The sequence below is a fragment of the Hypanus sabinus genome, chromosome 3, assembly GCF_030144855.1.
Source record: "Hypanus sabinus isolate sHypSab1 chromosome 3, sHypSab1.hap1, whole genome shotgun sequence".
Taxonomy (NCBI): Eukaryota; Metazoa; Chordata; class Chondrichthyes; order Myliobatiformes; family Dasyatidae; genus Hypanus; species Hypanus sabinus.
In genome coordinates, this window is record NC_082708.1 from 44,149,854 (window position 1) to 44,165,943 (window position 16,090).

Genomic DNA, 16,090 nt, shown 5'->3' on the forward strand with positions numbered 1-16,090 from the left:
TTGGCACAACTTTGTGGGCTGAAGGTCCTATATTGTGCTGTACGTTTTCTATGTTTCTATGAGATGTCTGCCTGGAGCAATGTGAGGCAAAGGCATGAAAATCTTGAAGGACAAAGTCAATTATGTTAAACTTGAGGCACAGGTCAATGGGGATCCCTCATAAATTGTTATGAATGGAATTTGTGGAGTAATGGGATTTGTAATAGCAAAGGAAATGAGTGCACAGTGTTCAATGAGTTGACCCACCAGAGGCTGGGAGAAAATCTAGCAGCATTAAAACTAGTCAGATCCAAGGGCAACAGATGTATAAAGGAGAAATTCAGTGGTAGGTGGACTGAGGTAAAGGAAGGCAAGGGCAATGATACTAATGGAAATACTCAGACTGCGTATGGAGAGAAGACCCCACTCTGTAAAATCTGGGCCAATGTCACTGATAACTCAGGTGACATTCAAACCAAATTTTTTTATATTATAAGCTACCTGGGAGTGTGAATTGCTCCTGATCCAGTATAAAAGCAGCCAAAACCATCCTTAATCAAACCCTAAAATACAGTTTAATTCTGCCTCTGATGAGTAAATCTCTACTCTAGCAGGGTAGCATTATCAATGCTTATCCTAGATAAATATTTGCTTATTGTATGACACATCAAATATTATGACATTAAGTGACAAGCCTATTGTGTCCTGTAAAATTTCAATAAGCATTCTCCATAGCAGATTGAGAAGAAAATCATTACAGCAGCACTCACCCACTGTTAATCTGCCAGTCACATGTCCTTTGGAGTTTCGAGCATTAACAGTCACATTCTGAGAAGAATCCACAAGCAAGGGGGAATCCTGCAGGGAGTTGAAGCAAAATATATTTACATTTGGAAAATCTGGACCATAAATAAGAATTGCCAAGTGTAAAACACTCTTTTTTTGAAGAAAACCCCAAGTAATAATGAAAACCAAAAACAGAAAATGCAGAAATACTCAACCTTCATAGAGCAAGAAGCATTGTTAAATTTTCAGATCAATAATATTTTACTGGAACTGGGGAAAATTCTCAATACACTTCTATTCATTCACAACTTTCTCAATTCTTTAAAGTTTGAATTCAATTGTTCCATTTCTTTTCCTTATCTTTTCATCACCCCACTGATTTGAGAAAGAGGACCCAAGTCCCATGAGTTCACCACAGTTGTGTCCTGGCTTTTCATGCATGAACTTTTCAAGCAGCTGTTTTAGGCATCCATCCCCCAGGAAGAAAATATTTAAAAAAGGAGGAGTTTGCATAGTCCACAGATGTGGACATTATTCTCTAAGGTGCTTGCAGTGGAACCAAGCTGTGCTATTGCAGTGAAGTTGTCAGTCCCATTCCTAGTTTTAATGGCTTTTTTTTTTGTAAGTGACTAATATTTATTTAAAGAATATCAACAAGAACAGTGAAACAGACAATGAGAGAGCCCAGAAATTCATAGAAATCATAGGCAATATTTCATAATAAAATAAAATAGTATATGTCATCTTTTACATCCCCTAAGGTAGAAATTTAGTGAGTTCCCATGTAACAAGCTTCGTAATGCTTGACATTTTGAGCCTGACTAATCAGAATACTCAAGGAACTAGAGGTAATTTTACTTGGAACCATTTTCATATCCAGAGTAAAGCATCAACTTTGCACACAAGATATTTGAGTCCATAAATTCCACAGTTTGGTTTTGTTGGTGTCAGCAAGTGGAAGAAGTGTGAGAGAAATCTGTGAATGAACCATTGGTTTGGAGAGCAGGGAGAGGTAAAGCCTGCTGCTGTATAAAAGACCAATATCAACACTGGAGGAAGAAACTTGAAGCGATTAGTAGTCAACCTGAAGAGAATACAAGGAAATCCCAATTCAGAAAACCTGAGCTGGCAGGGATACAAACCTCATAGCGCTGGGAGTTTGTGGGTAGGAGTAGTAATTAGAGGGATTAAGCAAAAACAATGTGGACAGAGTTAGTGCTGAGAATTTTTAATCCTACTACTCCTCTATGGAGTGATGAAAAACAGAATAGTTGCACCACAGCCGCAGATCGAAGACATCTGGAATCTATATAACTGCCTGCACTCTGAATTAAAAGACATGTAAAATGAGTATGTTTTTTTTATAATCCTCAGTATCTCAAACCATTGTTATCTGTACTCAGATTCAATCTCAGGCATCTGTAAACCAACATCCATAGCAACAGAATTTAAAGTACCCTGCTTGAAGTTGACAGATGTGGTCTTTGGAAGGCAGACTGATCTTTTATTAAAGAACAGCCAAAGATTCCCTAGTACCTCTTTAACAGCAACAGAGAACACTTGGCCACTAAAGGATGATCCCCAGCTATTGAATGTGATTCAGAGAAGACAAACAATAGGCTTTGACAGACATAGACTCTTTAAACACTCATGTAAATGTACGGGTTGAATACAAGCATTCTCTGAATCAGACAAGAGGTGAGGATCATCTACTAGAGTTCTCTGGAGTTTAGTATCATCTATAACATCCTTTTTTATTTCAAAAACATACTTTATTTTTTAAAAAATCAAGAAATACAATGCAATCATTTCACATTCTTCTCTATACTCATTGTACTGTCAAATCAATATCTCTTATTACAATGCAATGGAGCCACTTACAGTATGTTTCTTCATTCCCCCCCCCCCCCCATCTTTCTGACTGACAGGTACCAACCTATACCCAAGTGACTGCTGTACCTGCATCATTTGGTATGGCTTGGTTGAAACTTCCTTAAGGAATAGCTGACCCCAGAAGCATCTCTTTTGTTGAGATGCCCATAGAAGAAATATTGCCTGCAGAATTTTGTTGTTTATGCTCGCTGAACCACTCATCTCCTCTCTCTCATCTTTCCCTACTTGCTCTCTATTCCCTCATTATGATACTCTTTTAGGGAGATGCTAAATAAACCACAAAGCTCTGGAAGCAACAGAGCTCTCCTGAAGTCTTGAGGTAAACAACCCATTCACAGACTGGAACATGGTTTGTAAACACCAAACTGCAGCTTACTACAGCCAACATGGTGAATAAATCAGTAGTCAACCTGCAGATACTGATGAGTCCTTTAACTAACGCATACAGTTCGGTCCTTTCTCCAAAAAACACTAAATCCTGCAAAAATGTTGCACATGTGAAGTAAGATACAAAATTAAAGTTTTATTTGGCAGTGTTCTGTTTAAAGTTGGTGATGTACTCTTGCTGGCATCCAAATCTACCTACCCGTGTACTTAAACATAAGTGCTTTTATGCTGAAAACCCAGAATAACACACACTAGATTCTGGAGGACTCAGCAGATCAGGCAGCATCTATGGAGAGGAACAAACAATCAACATTTCAGGCCTAAAACTTTTACTGTCTATTCCTCACCACAGAGCGTGACTTGCTGAGTTTCTCCAGCACTTTGTGTGGGTTATCCTGTGTACTTTCAGCTTTTTGGAGTGTTTCCAAAAGACATGCTTCCTGCTATATCTGTGAACATGAATATCAGATCCCATAATGCCCAAATAGCAGATGCTGCACGTCAGACATCTGCCATCCATATCTCTATATCCCAAGATACTTGGGTGGTTTTTGTTGTTACAATAAACCTGGATAGAGATATTTTTACATTAAGCTCTGATCTTCATGCTGAATGTTTAGTTAAACATTTATATTGGTTCACTTTACCTTTCAAATTCACTGGAAGTGAACGGACATCAGTGTCCTCTCCCCATTCAACATCCTCAGCAGATTGAATTTGATGACAAGTTGCAGCATAACAAAAGGATTAGATCAGTCCATCATGGTGAACCATCCACTGTCAGATATTGAATGCTCAACTACGATTTGGTACAAGCTAATCATATTCTGAATGTAGAGCAATCAATCTTTTGGTAGAAGCTTGTGTATTCTCACTGTGAAATCCCACTTTGAGGAAGTTTGCTTTTTAAGCAGTTCCTAGGAATCAAGAACATCTTGTTATCTCTCTGTTCTTTTTGGTTTCCAAGATGGCTAACGAGGCCTATGTGGCAACACAAACTCTTCCACTGATAGAGCCAAAAGGTAGCTGACAGGACAGGATGGGAGGTAATTTGTGAGGTAATACACTCCTTCTGCTTACATAGAGATCTTGTGTGTTTCTGATGCACGGTTGTAAGGTTTTCAGTGCCGTCTTGAATAAATCGCTGTTCCTACACTGCCACTGGATCACAATTATGGTTATGTTCCCTAAAAGAACCACAGCTCAAGGCCTGCAGCTGAACAAGAAGGAATCTCACTAACACCTTCCCAAGGGCAATTGGGGATAGGCAATTAAATTCTGGCTCAGCCTGTGAAGCCCCTGTCCCTTGAAAGAATTAAAAATGCCCTTTCTTCATTTGAATAGTCAATGACTGAATTCATAGAGCACAGAACACAGAAAGTAGGACATAAAGCAATGCCAGCCTGCAATGTGTGTGACAAATTTAAGTAAAATCCTTTCTACTCCCACATGTTCCATATCCCTCCATTCCTTGTATATTCATGAGTGATCTAAAAGCTTCCTAAACACATTATTCCACCAATACCCCCGGCAGCCCATTCCTGGTGCCTACTACTTGCTGTGTAAAAAAAAACTTGCCCCACACATCTCCTTTAAATGTTCTCTGCTCCACCTTAAATATATGTTCTCCAGTGTTTGACTTTTCTACCCTGAGAAAAAGATTCTGATTTCCTACCCTATTTATGCCTCTCACAAAGTTAATACACTCAGTGACCACTTCATTAGGTACAACTGTACACCTGCCTATTAATGCACATATCTAATTAGCCAATCATGTTGCAACAACAATGCATAAAAGCAGGCAGACATGGTCAAGAGGTTCAGTTATTATTCAGACCAAACATCCGAACAGGGAAGAAATGTGATCTAAGTGACTTTGACTGTGGAATGGTTGTTGGTGCCAGATGAGGTCGTTTGAGTATCTCAGGAACTGCAGATTTTCTGCAAATTTCATGAACAAGAGTCTCAAAGAGTTTACAGAGAACGGTGCCAAAAAAAAACAGTGAGTGGCAGTTCTGTGGGCAAAAATGCCTTGTTAATGAGAGAGGTCAGAAGAGAACAGAAAGATTGGTTCAAGCTGACAGGGAGATGACAGTTCTCAAATAATGACTCATTACAACAGTAGTGTGCAAAAGATCATCTCTGAATGCACAACATGTCAAAAGTTGAAGTGGATAGACCACAGAAGCAGAATAACATGAGCATGCACTCAATGGGTACAGGAAGTAACAGGTCTCCCTGACCCTCCCACAAACCACAGAAAACAACCCAAGTTTTTTTCCCCAGCCTCCCTTTACAGCTTATCCCTCTAATCCAGGCAGCATCCTAGTAAACATTTCTGTAACCCTTCCAAACCTTTCACCTTTTGCCTGCGATGGAGTGACACAATACTCTAAGTATTACCAACGTTTTATAAAGCTGCTAAGTGACTTTTCTAACCTTGTACTCAATGCCCAGAGTAGAGAAAGTAAACGTGCCAAACACCTTCTTTCCCACCCTCCCTGCTTTCAGGAAACTGTGGACTCGGACCCCAAGATCCCGCCATACATCAGTACTGTTAAAGATCCTGCCAATAACTATATACTTTCCTTTTTCATTTGACCTTCCAAAGTTCAACACTTCACATGTGTGCCGGTTAAATTTAATCTGCCATTTCCTTGCCCAAATCTGTATGTCTTGGAGTCAGCAGAATGTTGCATTTCTTCAAGGAAGTTTTGAACCCATTCCTGAACTTTTTCCCTCCCTTTGCCTGCTAATCTCTTCTGTGACAGAGTCAGTCAAATAGCACTGAAACGGGCCCTTTGCCCACCATGTTTATGTTAATTGCTAAGTGCTTTAACTGTCATTATCATCATCTTCATTATATGCCATGTTGAATGATATAGGTGATCGTGGTCTCATGACCATGACTGTTCTTGGCAAATTTTTCTACAGAAGTGGTAATCCTTGGCTTTTTCTGGGCTGTGTCTTTATAAGATGGGTGACCCCAGCTATTATCAATACACTTCACAGATTGTCTACCTGGCATCAGTGGTCGCAAAACCAGGACTTGTGATATGCACTAGCTGCTCATATGACTATCCACCATTTGCTCCATGGCTTCACGTGACCCTGATTGTGGGGCTAAGCAGGTGCTACATCTTGTCCAGCGGTTACCTGTGGGCTAGCGGAGGAAGGGAATGCCTTACATTTCTTTTGGTAGAGATGTATCTCCACCCGGCGTATCTATACTAATCCTACTTACCAACACTCAGTCTGTATCTTCTTATGCCTTGATGATTCAAAGTTCAAAGTAAATTAAAATTCATTTTCTTGTAGGCATTCACAATTGAACAGAGAAATGAAACAGAATCAATGAAAATCTATACACAAAGACAAATAAACAATCTATGTGCAAAAGAAGGCAAGCTGCAAATAAATATTTAAATAACACTGAGAACATGAGTTGATGAGACCTTGAAAGTGAGTCTATTGGTTGTGGAACCAGCTCAGAGTTGAGGTGCATGAAGCATTCTACACTGGTTCAGGAAACTGATGATGGTTTAAGGGTGATAACTGTTCCTGAACCTGGTCGTGAAGGTCCTAAGTCTCTGTACCACTTTCCTGATGACAGCAGCGAGAAGAGAACATGGCCTGATGCTAGGGGTCCTTGATGATGAACACTGCTTTTTTTGTCAGAGTTCTTTGTAGATGTGCTCAGTGCTGGGGAGGTTTTGCTTGTGGTGACCTCTCCCTCCTTCTCAGTGTACGTGTTCCAGATCGGAACCATCATCTGGGTGAATACATTATCCCTCAAATCCCATCAAAACTCTTTGCTAAGACAAAACCTAACATCATAAATGGCTGTGATGCTTCACTCCCGGATGAGATCAACATATTTTATGCATGCTTTTAAAGGGAGAATAGAACTACACCTGTGTAAATCCCAGCCACATCTGGTGACTCTGTAACCTCTATCTTGAAGTCCAACTTCAGAACATATTTCATTGCAAGGAGTTAGGCCCTGATGGCGTACCTGGTAGGCCACCATAACCATGCGCCAACCAACTGGCGAGAGTGCTCAAAGACCTCCTCAATCTCTCACTGCTGCAGTCAGAGGTCTCAAAAGGGTGACAATCATAGTAGTACCCAAGAAGAGAAGGGTGAGCTCCTTCCATGAGTAACACCCATTTGTACTCACATCTACGGTGATGAAGTGCTTTGAGAGGATGGTCATGCCAGAGTCAACTCCTGCCTGAGCAAGACCTTGGACCCACTGCAAGTTACCTATCACCACAGCCTTATTGATGGGTCAGCAGTGGTAGGGGTGAAGAGTTCCAATTTCCTGTGTGTCAACATTTCTGAAGACCTATCCTGGGCCCAACACATTGATGCAATTACAAAGAAGGCATGATCTACTGGTATTAACAGATGTTTGGAATGAATGACCTATGCAGTGTGCATTAATGGATTAAATGCCATGTTTGAAAATTAGAGTTTAAATTGGAACTGATTTACTAGGGAAGTGGTCTACAATTAAGTAGCAACCTTTCCAAACTGACAGTTAATCTATCAATGTAAATCACCCAAGAGGTCCATTATTCTCTAATTATAAATGCAAATCTCTGAATACAAAATGGATTTTAATTGTTTCATGAATATATTAAAAGCATTTCATGGCCAGTTGACTTTGGTGTGAAGACCAGACGCAGACATCTATTTTCTCTTTTTTTTGGTATCACTGTTCAGGAAAGCATCTATATTGAAGTTAAGAATATGCAAGGGCAAGATTTAAAAAAAGACACGTCCAAAGTACATTCAATGTACAGGAACACCCAATCGAGGGCCATGCTGTTGAGCAACTTGAATACAAACCTTCATTTTCTAACAACTACATACCATATTTGGGGCGCATGGTATAGTAGCAATTAGCGTAACACTATGACAGTGGCAGATGGAGGATTGTGGTTTGATCCTCGCCACTGCCTGTAAGGTGTTTGTTCATTCTCCCCAGATTTCCTCCGGATACTCCAGTTTCTTCCTACATTTCAAAGACATATGAATTAGTAGGTTAATTGGTCACGTGGGTGTACTTGGGAGGCAAAAGCTTGCGGGGCTGGAAGGGTTACCATACTGTATCTTGAAATAAGTGATTATTTATGATTGTAACAATGGAACTCCAGGTAATTCCAGTGAGTTTAAAAATTATCTTTAACTTCACACAAAGAATATGTTTCAGCAATATTATTTATTACAGTTCTGCTGACTGTGTACTTGCTACTGAATGTATTGGAGTAACTGAAGTTATAATGTCATGGCCTGGAAACATATACCAAGTACTGGTGGCGTCTCTGTTGGCGTGGTCGTTGCTTACAACGTCGTATCCCATCACACAGAATGTTTTCCCGCTCCAGGGTAAAAGCAGCTAAGGAACAGATGGAGCTACACCTTAACTTTTCATTCCTAGGCTCAAACTGGATTTTAGGATGTTCAGATTTTGTGTTCTGCTCAGTGGATTTGGCATTGTTCAGGTATAATCTTGGCTCTTCACTGATTCTCACCTATTGACACCTTAGAGCAGAAACAGAATTGCACAAAGAAATTTACTTTGAATTCTGTTTCTAACCAAGCTTCCCAAATCTACTGGGCTGTATCCACTTGGCCAAAACATCAATAGACAGTCTGTCCAGACGACCATATAGGGAATCAGGGACAGGAAACATGGGGAACATTTTCTGGCATTCGGAATTCCAAGGTTAAACCTATATTCCATGTTTGTGTAATTGATCCTCACCACGATCAGACTCCTGAACTGTTCCCACAAACCATGAACTCACTGTGAAGGATGCTACGATTCGTTCTCAGTGTTATTTATTTATTTATCTATCCATTCATTTATTTTTATTTATGTGTATTTACACAGCTTGACTTTTGCATACTGTTTGCTTGTCAGTCTTTGTACGTAGACTTTTATTGATCCTATTTTATTTCTTTGTTCTACTGTGAATGCCTGCAAGAAAATAAATCTCAGGATAGTCCTGGTGTTATATGTGTACTTTCTTTGATAAATTTACTTCAAGCTTGTAAACAATTTGTGGGTTAAAATTGAGGCCAAGCACATTCTCCTGTAGCAGTTGCATGTGTACCTAAGATGCCTTCTTAACATATCCCTTTACTCTGATATTAACAGTAATGTAAGGAAGCCCATATTCACATGTTGCAGATCCTTCCTCTTTTTACAGATAAGTTGAACTCTATTTTCAAAATGAGTTTCAAAGCCTACTGGAAAACCCCTACCTGGTACCTCAAAATCAGTGACTGTTCCAAAAGTGTTAGGAGAAATAACATATAGGACTGAAAATGCACACAATTATAGGTCATTGTGCTCCGTACTTTACTGTACAAAAATAGCAGGCTCATGATACCAGCAAAAAAATTGTAGATTTAGACATGGTGGTGGAGAAAACAACCGAAAAATTGAAATGAAAATGGTTCACCTTTGTCGATGTTTTAATGCTAAAGATGATTACTTTCAATACTTTTTCTCATAACCTGACACGAGTGAGAAAAACAGCAAAGCTTCTTCTGTGCAGGAATCATCTCAGAAGTTACTCAACTTTATTTATTAAACTGAGGCAGCATGGTGAGTCACTCTCAAACATTCTGTTTTAAGTCACAGGAAACTTTAGTTGCCAGTTTTTTCCATATAATGCTGATCTGAAATGGACATTTTCATTTCAGCACAGGAATCCTAGTAGATGTATTGCAGATTCTTAGCACATAGCAAAGGGGCCATGACCACCTAAAGGAACATACAACCATGCAAGCTACACTCCTTATCTACAGACATTGAAAGAATAGGTGCTTCACTGAAGGGACGCAGAGAGTTGAAAGCTTTCCAAGAAGGTCAGAGAGTATCTAGACAGGGTGGTAAAGAACAGTGCCTGTAGAAATTATGTCTGTCCTGCTTGGGGAGTGTTAACATATCTACAGCAAACACTGCTGGCAGCAAGTTTCCAGGGAGGTTTTGTAAACTACTTGAGTGCAGCGTCTGAAGATTTTATTCTGGGGGTGCCTGGTTTGCCTTCTTTAGTGGGCTGAAGGAAAACCAGTTTGTTCTCCTTCAGTATGGAGTTTGGGTGGACTCCTGAATGCATATTGTAGGACGTTGCAAAAGGCAACAGAAGCAACCCAGAATGACCCTGAAACCAGGAAATTAAGATTGACTGTGACCCTGACTTCCATGGGCAAAGCAGTTAACACATATATAATAGGTTCTACTGAGTTGTAGAAGGTCACAGATGTCAGTAGACAAAGAATTCAGTTTGACCTTTTACAAACACCGTTTCAAGGGAAACAGGTTAGCAAAGGCTGATTGTTCCATAAATAAATATAATTTTTCTAACTGGGAAGGTCAAAAAATCTTCTTTGCAGACAACATGAATGATACATCCCATTTGATGACTTTCGAGGAGTGTTTATGTTGGAAGAAAATTGCCAGGGTAAATGAAAAACCCACTGCAAAATGTGGAGAGAAACAAAGGAATTTCCCAATGGATACTTAAGCTCCCAGATATGCAGCTTTTTAAAAATAATTACAAAACATTTTTCTAGACCATAACCTTCTTCCAGGGTTGCCCTAGGTTGTGAAGGAATATATTTATTTATGTGATGCCTTTTAACACTTTACCTAAGGATTGTAATGGCAGGGCCTCAGAACTGATTTTTGGGTTTCACTTACTGAGCAAATCTGTTCATTGGGTGAATTGGGGAACAAGCTAATCCTCATTCTGGCACCATGGGCAGTAATGATGAGCAAAATCCCCCTAGAGTCATACTAACCTGAAACAGGCCATTCAGCCCGTCAAACCTGTGCCCATCAAATACACATTTACTCTAAACCTGAACTAAATCCTTTTTGATTCTCTGTATATTCCCATCAGCTCACTCCCAGATTCTACCACTAACCCAGGGAACCAGAGGTTTTTGTGACCTGGGTGAATTTCTTCGAATTCATCTGTGAATTTCCTTAAATCTCCTGTTCTCTTGACTGATTTTTCTACGGACCAGTGGACGACCCGATTCCTCGCTGATATCACCAACTGAAGCATCATGGGAGATCGGAACATTGAGACAGAGGGCGCAGCTGTAGGAGAACTCTGCACTCGAGCAATCACAGCCTCTCTCACTCGATGGTGAGAGAGAATTTGCTGATTCTTGAGTCAGGGGAACTCGAAATAAGTGACATTGCACTCTGAAACATTGAAACAGTGACCTGCTGATCTGCCCTCTCGCTGTGGCAAGAGTGATATCTCTCTCTCCCTTGTTAGCGAGAGAGGGACTGTTGAGATATTGAGGTGTTAGGATGGATAGTAGTTTTTGATGGTCTATAGATCATGGTCACTGGAGCTTGCTATTGCTTGGTGAATGATGGGGGGGGGGGCTGACGCTTTTTGCTGGAACAAGTGGGGGTGGGTTGATGCCTTGCTGGGATGTGTGTGGATGGTGAGGGAGATTTGGCATCTTTCTCTCTATTTCATGGATGTCTGTGAAGGGTAAGGATTTCAGCTTGTATATTCTCTGACATTAAGTTGAACCATTGAACCGTGCCCCCTTCTTGGGATGTAGCTGGGAACTGTTGTAACAGAAAGCAAGTCACTGGAGAAACTGGAGAAGTTGTAGACATTAAAGTTTGCAATTTTCAATGTCCATTAAGAACCAAAGACTGGTTTTCACCTGAATTAACATAACTCCAAAATACGAACAGGAGCTGTGAGCGCAAGCTTACAATTGCATTAGTTTGTTTGAAAGTCTGCCATCCTTATCTTGTTGATTTATTTCAAAGCAGGGAATCAATCTGCTGATTGTTGGAGAGAGAGCATTTGAAAGCTGGCATTCACAGTTTTATTTCAGGGCATCTGCCCGTGCCAGAGTAAGCTTTCAGCGTTCCAACACCCTGTATATTCAACTGTTCTGACTTTCAAGTAGAAAAGGCTCAGCGAACTCACAGCTCCACCCAGCCATTGACAGCGAACACAGAGTTATTTGGATTCCAGGCTCTGAGCTAATCATAATGTTCTGGCATATTTCAGTAATACTCAGGAATGATGCATTGGTGGAAAACTGCCAGAGAGCTGCTTAGAGCAAGCTCGGTAAGCCTTTTCTCATAACATTCACAGACCTACAGTTATGATAATGGGAAAAGAACTCCATAAAGCGGAAAATATGAAAGCATAGAACAAGCCTTTGACAGTTGAACTGTATGTAGACAGTGGAACAACTCCCATAAATGAGGTTGAAAAGGGAAAGAAGTCCCACCCTGGCTAGTGTGTGCATGTTAGTGCACTGCAGAGTGGGAAGTGAAGGAAAGCCACTAGTCAGCTGTAGATCTGGAAGTGAGGGCTGGTATTTGATTGGAATGGTGAAGGGTGGGGATAGGGGTCTCAACCAGCTTGATCTGGAAATGGACAACTTGGATTTTTATTGCTGATCTGCATTGGGAAGATTGGAGTAGAGGGTTACTTCAGTTTAGAGTTAAAAGCCAACCTGACCAGGGTCAAATTGTTTAATTTTAAGTTTATCCATACTTTAGCAAATATTCACTGCATATATAGAAATGATATTGGTGTGTTTGAGAATGAAACAGATCAATAAGGATCAACAACTTTTGAAGAGATTTATTATGTCACCAAAACAACTTGCAAACTTCTGCAGATGCACCATGAAGAGCATTCTAACTGGCTGCAACACCGTCTGGTGGGGGGAGGGGGACACGGGGTGCTGTGGCATCAAAGAAAGCTGCAGAGAGATGTAAAATCAGTTAGCTCCATAATGGGCACTAGCCTCTATAGTATCCAGGACATCTTCAAGAAGGCTTCACCATTAAGGACCCCAATCACCCTGGTCATTCCTTACATAGAAACATAGAAAACCTACAGCACAATACAGGCCCTTCAGCCCACAAAGTTGTGCCGAACATGTCCCTACCTTAGAAATTATTAGGCTTACCCATAGCCCTCTATTTTACTAAGCTCCATGTACCTATCTGAAAGCCTCTTGAAAGACCCTATCATATCCGCCTCCACCACCATTGCCGGCAGCCCATTCCACGTACTCACCACTCTGAGTAAAAAACTTAACCCTGACATCTCCTCTGTACCTACTCCCCAGCACCTTAAACCTGTGTCCTCTTGTGGCAACAATTTCAGCCCTGGGAAAAAGCCTCTGACTATCCACACTATCAATGCCTCTCATCGTCTTCTACACTTCTATCAGGTCACCTCTCATCCTCTGTCGCTCCAAGGAGAAAAGGCCAAGTTCACTCAACCTATTCTCATAAGGCATGCTCCCCAATCCAGGCAACATCCTTGTAAATCTCCCCTGCACCCTTTCTATGGTTTCCACATCCTTCCTGTAGTGAGGTGACCAAAACTGAGCACAGTAATCCTAGTGGGGTCTGACCAGGGTCCTATATAGTTGTAACATTACCTTGTTCTCATTGCTATCATCAGGAAAGAGGTACAGAAGTGTGAAGCCACACACTCAGTGATTGAGGAACAGCTTCTTCCCCTCTGTCACCTGATTTCTGAATGAACACTGAACCCATTAACACTACCTCACTACTTTTTAATTTCCATTTTTGCACTACTTAATAAATTTGACTATTTAATATATACATTTACTGTAATTCAGTTATTTTCTATTCTGATGTACTGCATCGTACTGCTGCCGCAAAGTTAATAAATTCCATGGCATATGCTGACGATATGAAACCTAATTCTGATGCAACAGAGGATACATGCAGCAAAACCAAGCAAAACAAAGCTTCACCCAACCTAACAAGACTACCAATGCAGCGGCCTCTTGGGATCCAACCAGAGGAGTTTCTTTCTTTGTTAAATGTCTTTGTTACAATCGCAAAACAACGCTAGACTCCAGGCACACTGGGTACTGCATGTCTGCCTCATCAGTGAGAGGCTCATTGATCGGAGGAGCTGGACTGGGTGTAGGCCATGTTGCTGCCTGCTACAGGAGGGCATCGTAGGCATCAGAATTGATGCACGAAGCCAGTGTGGCTGATTGCCTTGCACGATTCTCTGGTGATTGCAAGACCTGTTGGACATTGATAATGTAAGATGCTGCAGGCCTGTTTCCCTTGATTGGTGACATGACAGGTGGCAGGGCAGCTGCATGGCCTCATTTGTAGTGAGGACTAGGCCTCAAGCTGTGAGTTTGCCTACTGCTGCTGTCCAGGAGAGGAGACGTAGGAGGTAGTGTATTGTGGTGTCCATGCTTGGTTGGGGGCTGGCCACTCCCATCAGTGCTGCCCTCCAGTGTTTGATCGTGGAATGACAGGCTGGATTGTATGTGTATGTTTGTTGCGCTCTGCTGGGAACTGCACCATCTAATTGCAGGACATGTTGCTCAGGGGCATGCTGTATATATTTTTTTGGCATAACTATGTTTTTTGCTTGCTATTTTGAATGTGCTCTGTACATTTTGCACCTTGGCCCCAACGGAACACTGGCTGTATTCATGTATGGTTGAATGATAATTAAACTTGAATTTGATTTGATTATTGTCAGAGTATATACCTAACTAATTCTGAACTTGGTTGTACTACTGCATGTGATGAAATGATCCGTATAGACCATATACAGAACTAAGCTTTTCATTGTACCTCAGATAATAAACTAGTTTACCAAATGTAGTTGGGTCCTATCAGATTTGGGATTGGTTTTCCAGGCTTAATATGCATTTTGATTGGACTTGTAACTGGAAAATTACTTTTAGACATTAAGTTGCCTGGATTTAGAAGGTAATTTGTTCGTCTACATTATCTTCCAGGTAAGTTTCAGGCAGACAGAGAAACATTTCAAGGCTTGGTCTCTGAGATTTCTACTTATCTTGCTGAACTCTCCCTCTCCCAAAAGCTTTTGGAATGATTTGATCTGACAGAAAAGTCAAAGTAATTTCATTAGTCTGGTCATGATCCTTCTCATTCAGTACTTCCTGAGATGTATATATTCATGAGGTTCCCTCTGTTTTGAAATACGTATTTCTGCCAAGTAGCTGCAGTGAGTCCTTAAATTAATGACCATTGGGAATGGGCCACTAAAACGTGCACTCCATTTTAAATCTATTGTGTTTGGAATAAAGGAGAAAAAGCAAAAGTCAAAAGTCATGGATGAACTAGGTTTGTAGTCTGCTGAGGGCTAGGTTTGTGGCATTTAAGTCTGGAAATCAAAGTCTGTATAAGAAAATCAAGTATGGCTTACTTCAAGAGCAAAGAAACAATTCCAAGCGAGGTTGGAGGTGACATTGGATGCACGTCAACTCTGGCAGGGTTTGCAGGCCATTACATTCTACAAAGCAAAACCCAACATCATGAATGGTAGCGATGCTTCACCTCCAGATGAGCTCAATGCCTTTCATGATTGCTTTGAAAAGGAGAATAAAACCACGGCTGTGAGGATCCCTGCAGCATCTGATGACCCTGTGACCTCTGTCTCAGAGGCTGACGTCAGGCTGTCTTTCAAGAAGGTGAACCCTTGCAAAGTGGCAGGGCCTGATGGAGTACGTGGTAAGGCCCTGAAAAGCTACGCCGACAAACTGACAGGAGTATTCAAAGACATTTTCAATCTCTTACTGATACAGTGAGAAGTTCCCACCTACTTCAAAAGAGCAACAATTATACCAGTGCCCAAAAAGACTAGAGTGAGTTGCCCCAATGACTATCGTCCAGTAGCGCTCACATCAATAAACGTTTTGAGAGGTTGGCCATGACTAGAATCAACTCCTGTCTCAGGAAGAACCTGGAACCACTGCAATAGGTCTACAGGACAAGTGATCTCAGTGGCTCTCCATGAAGCCTTGGATCACCTACACAATGCAAATCCTTATGTCAGGATGCTGTTTATTGACTATAACTCAGCATTGAACACCATCACTCCTACAGTCCTGATCGAAAAGCTACAGAACCTGGGCCTCTGAACCTCCCTCTGCAACTGGATTCTCATCTTCCTAACTGGAAGACCACAAAATGTGTGGACTGGAGATAACATCT

The 16,090-nt window shown here is 41.0% G+C and overlaps 1 protein-coding gene across 9 annotated transcripts in view; it reads right to left on the minus strand.

Annotated features, from left to right (window-relative positions):
- Positions 1-16,090, minus strand: part of sgcg (sarcoglycan, gamma) — a 612,351-nt gene that overhangs the window by 166,855 nt on the left and 429,406 nt on the right. For all 9 annotated transcript variants that reach the window (XM_059964202.1, XM_059964201.1, XM_059964199.1 and 6 more), the window contains one exon: positions 750-837. In XM_059964202.1, coding sequence (XP_059820185.1) covers positions 750-837 — 88 coding nt within the window. The remainder of the gene's footprint in view (positions 1-749; positions 838-16,090) is intronic.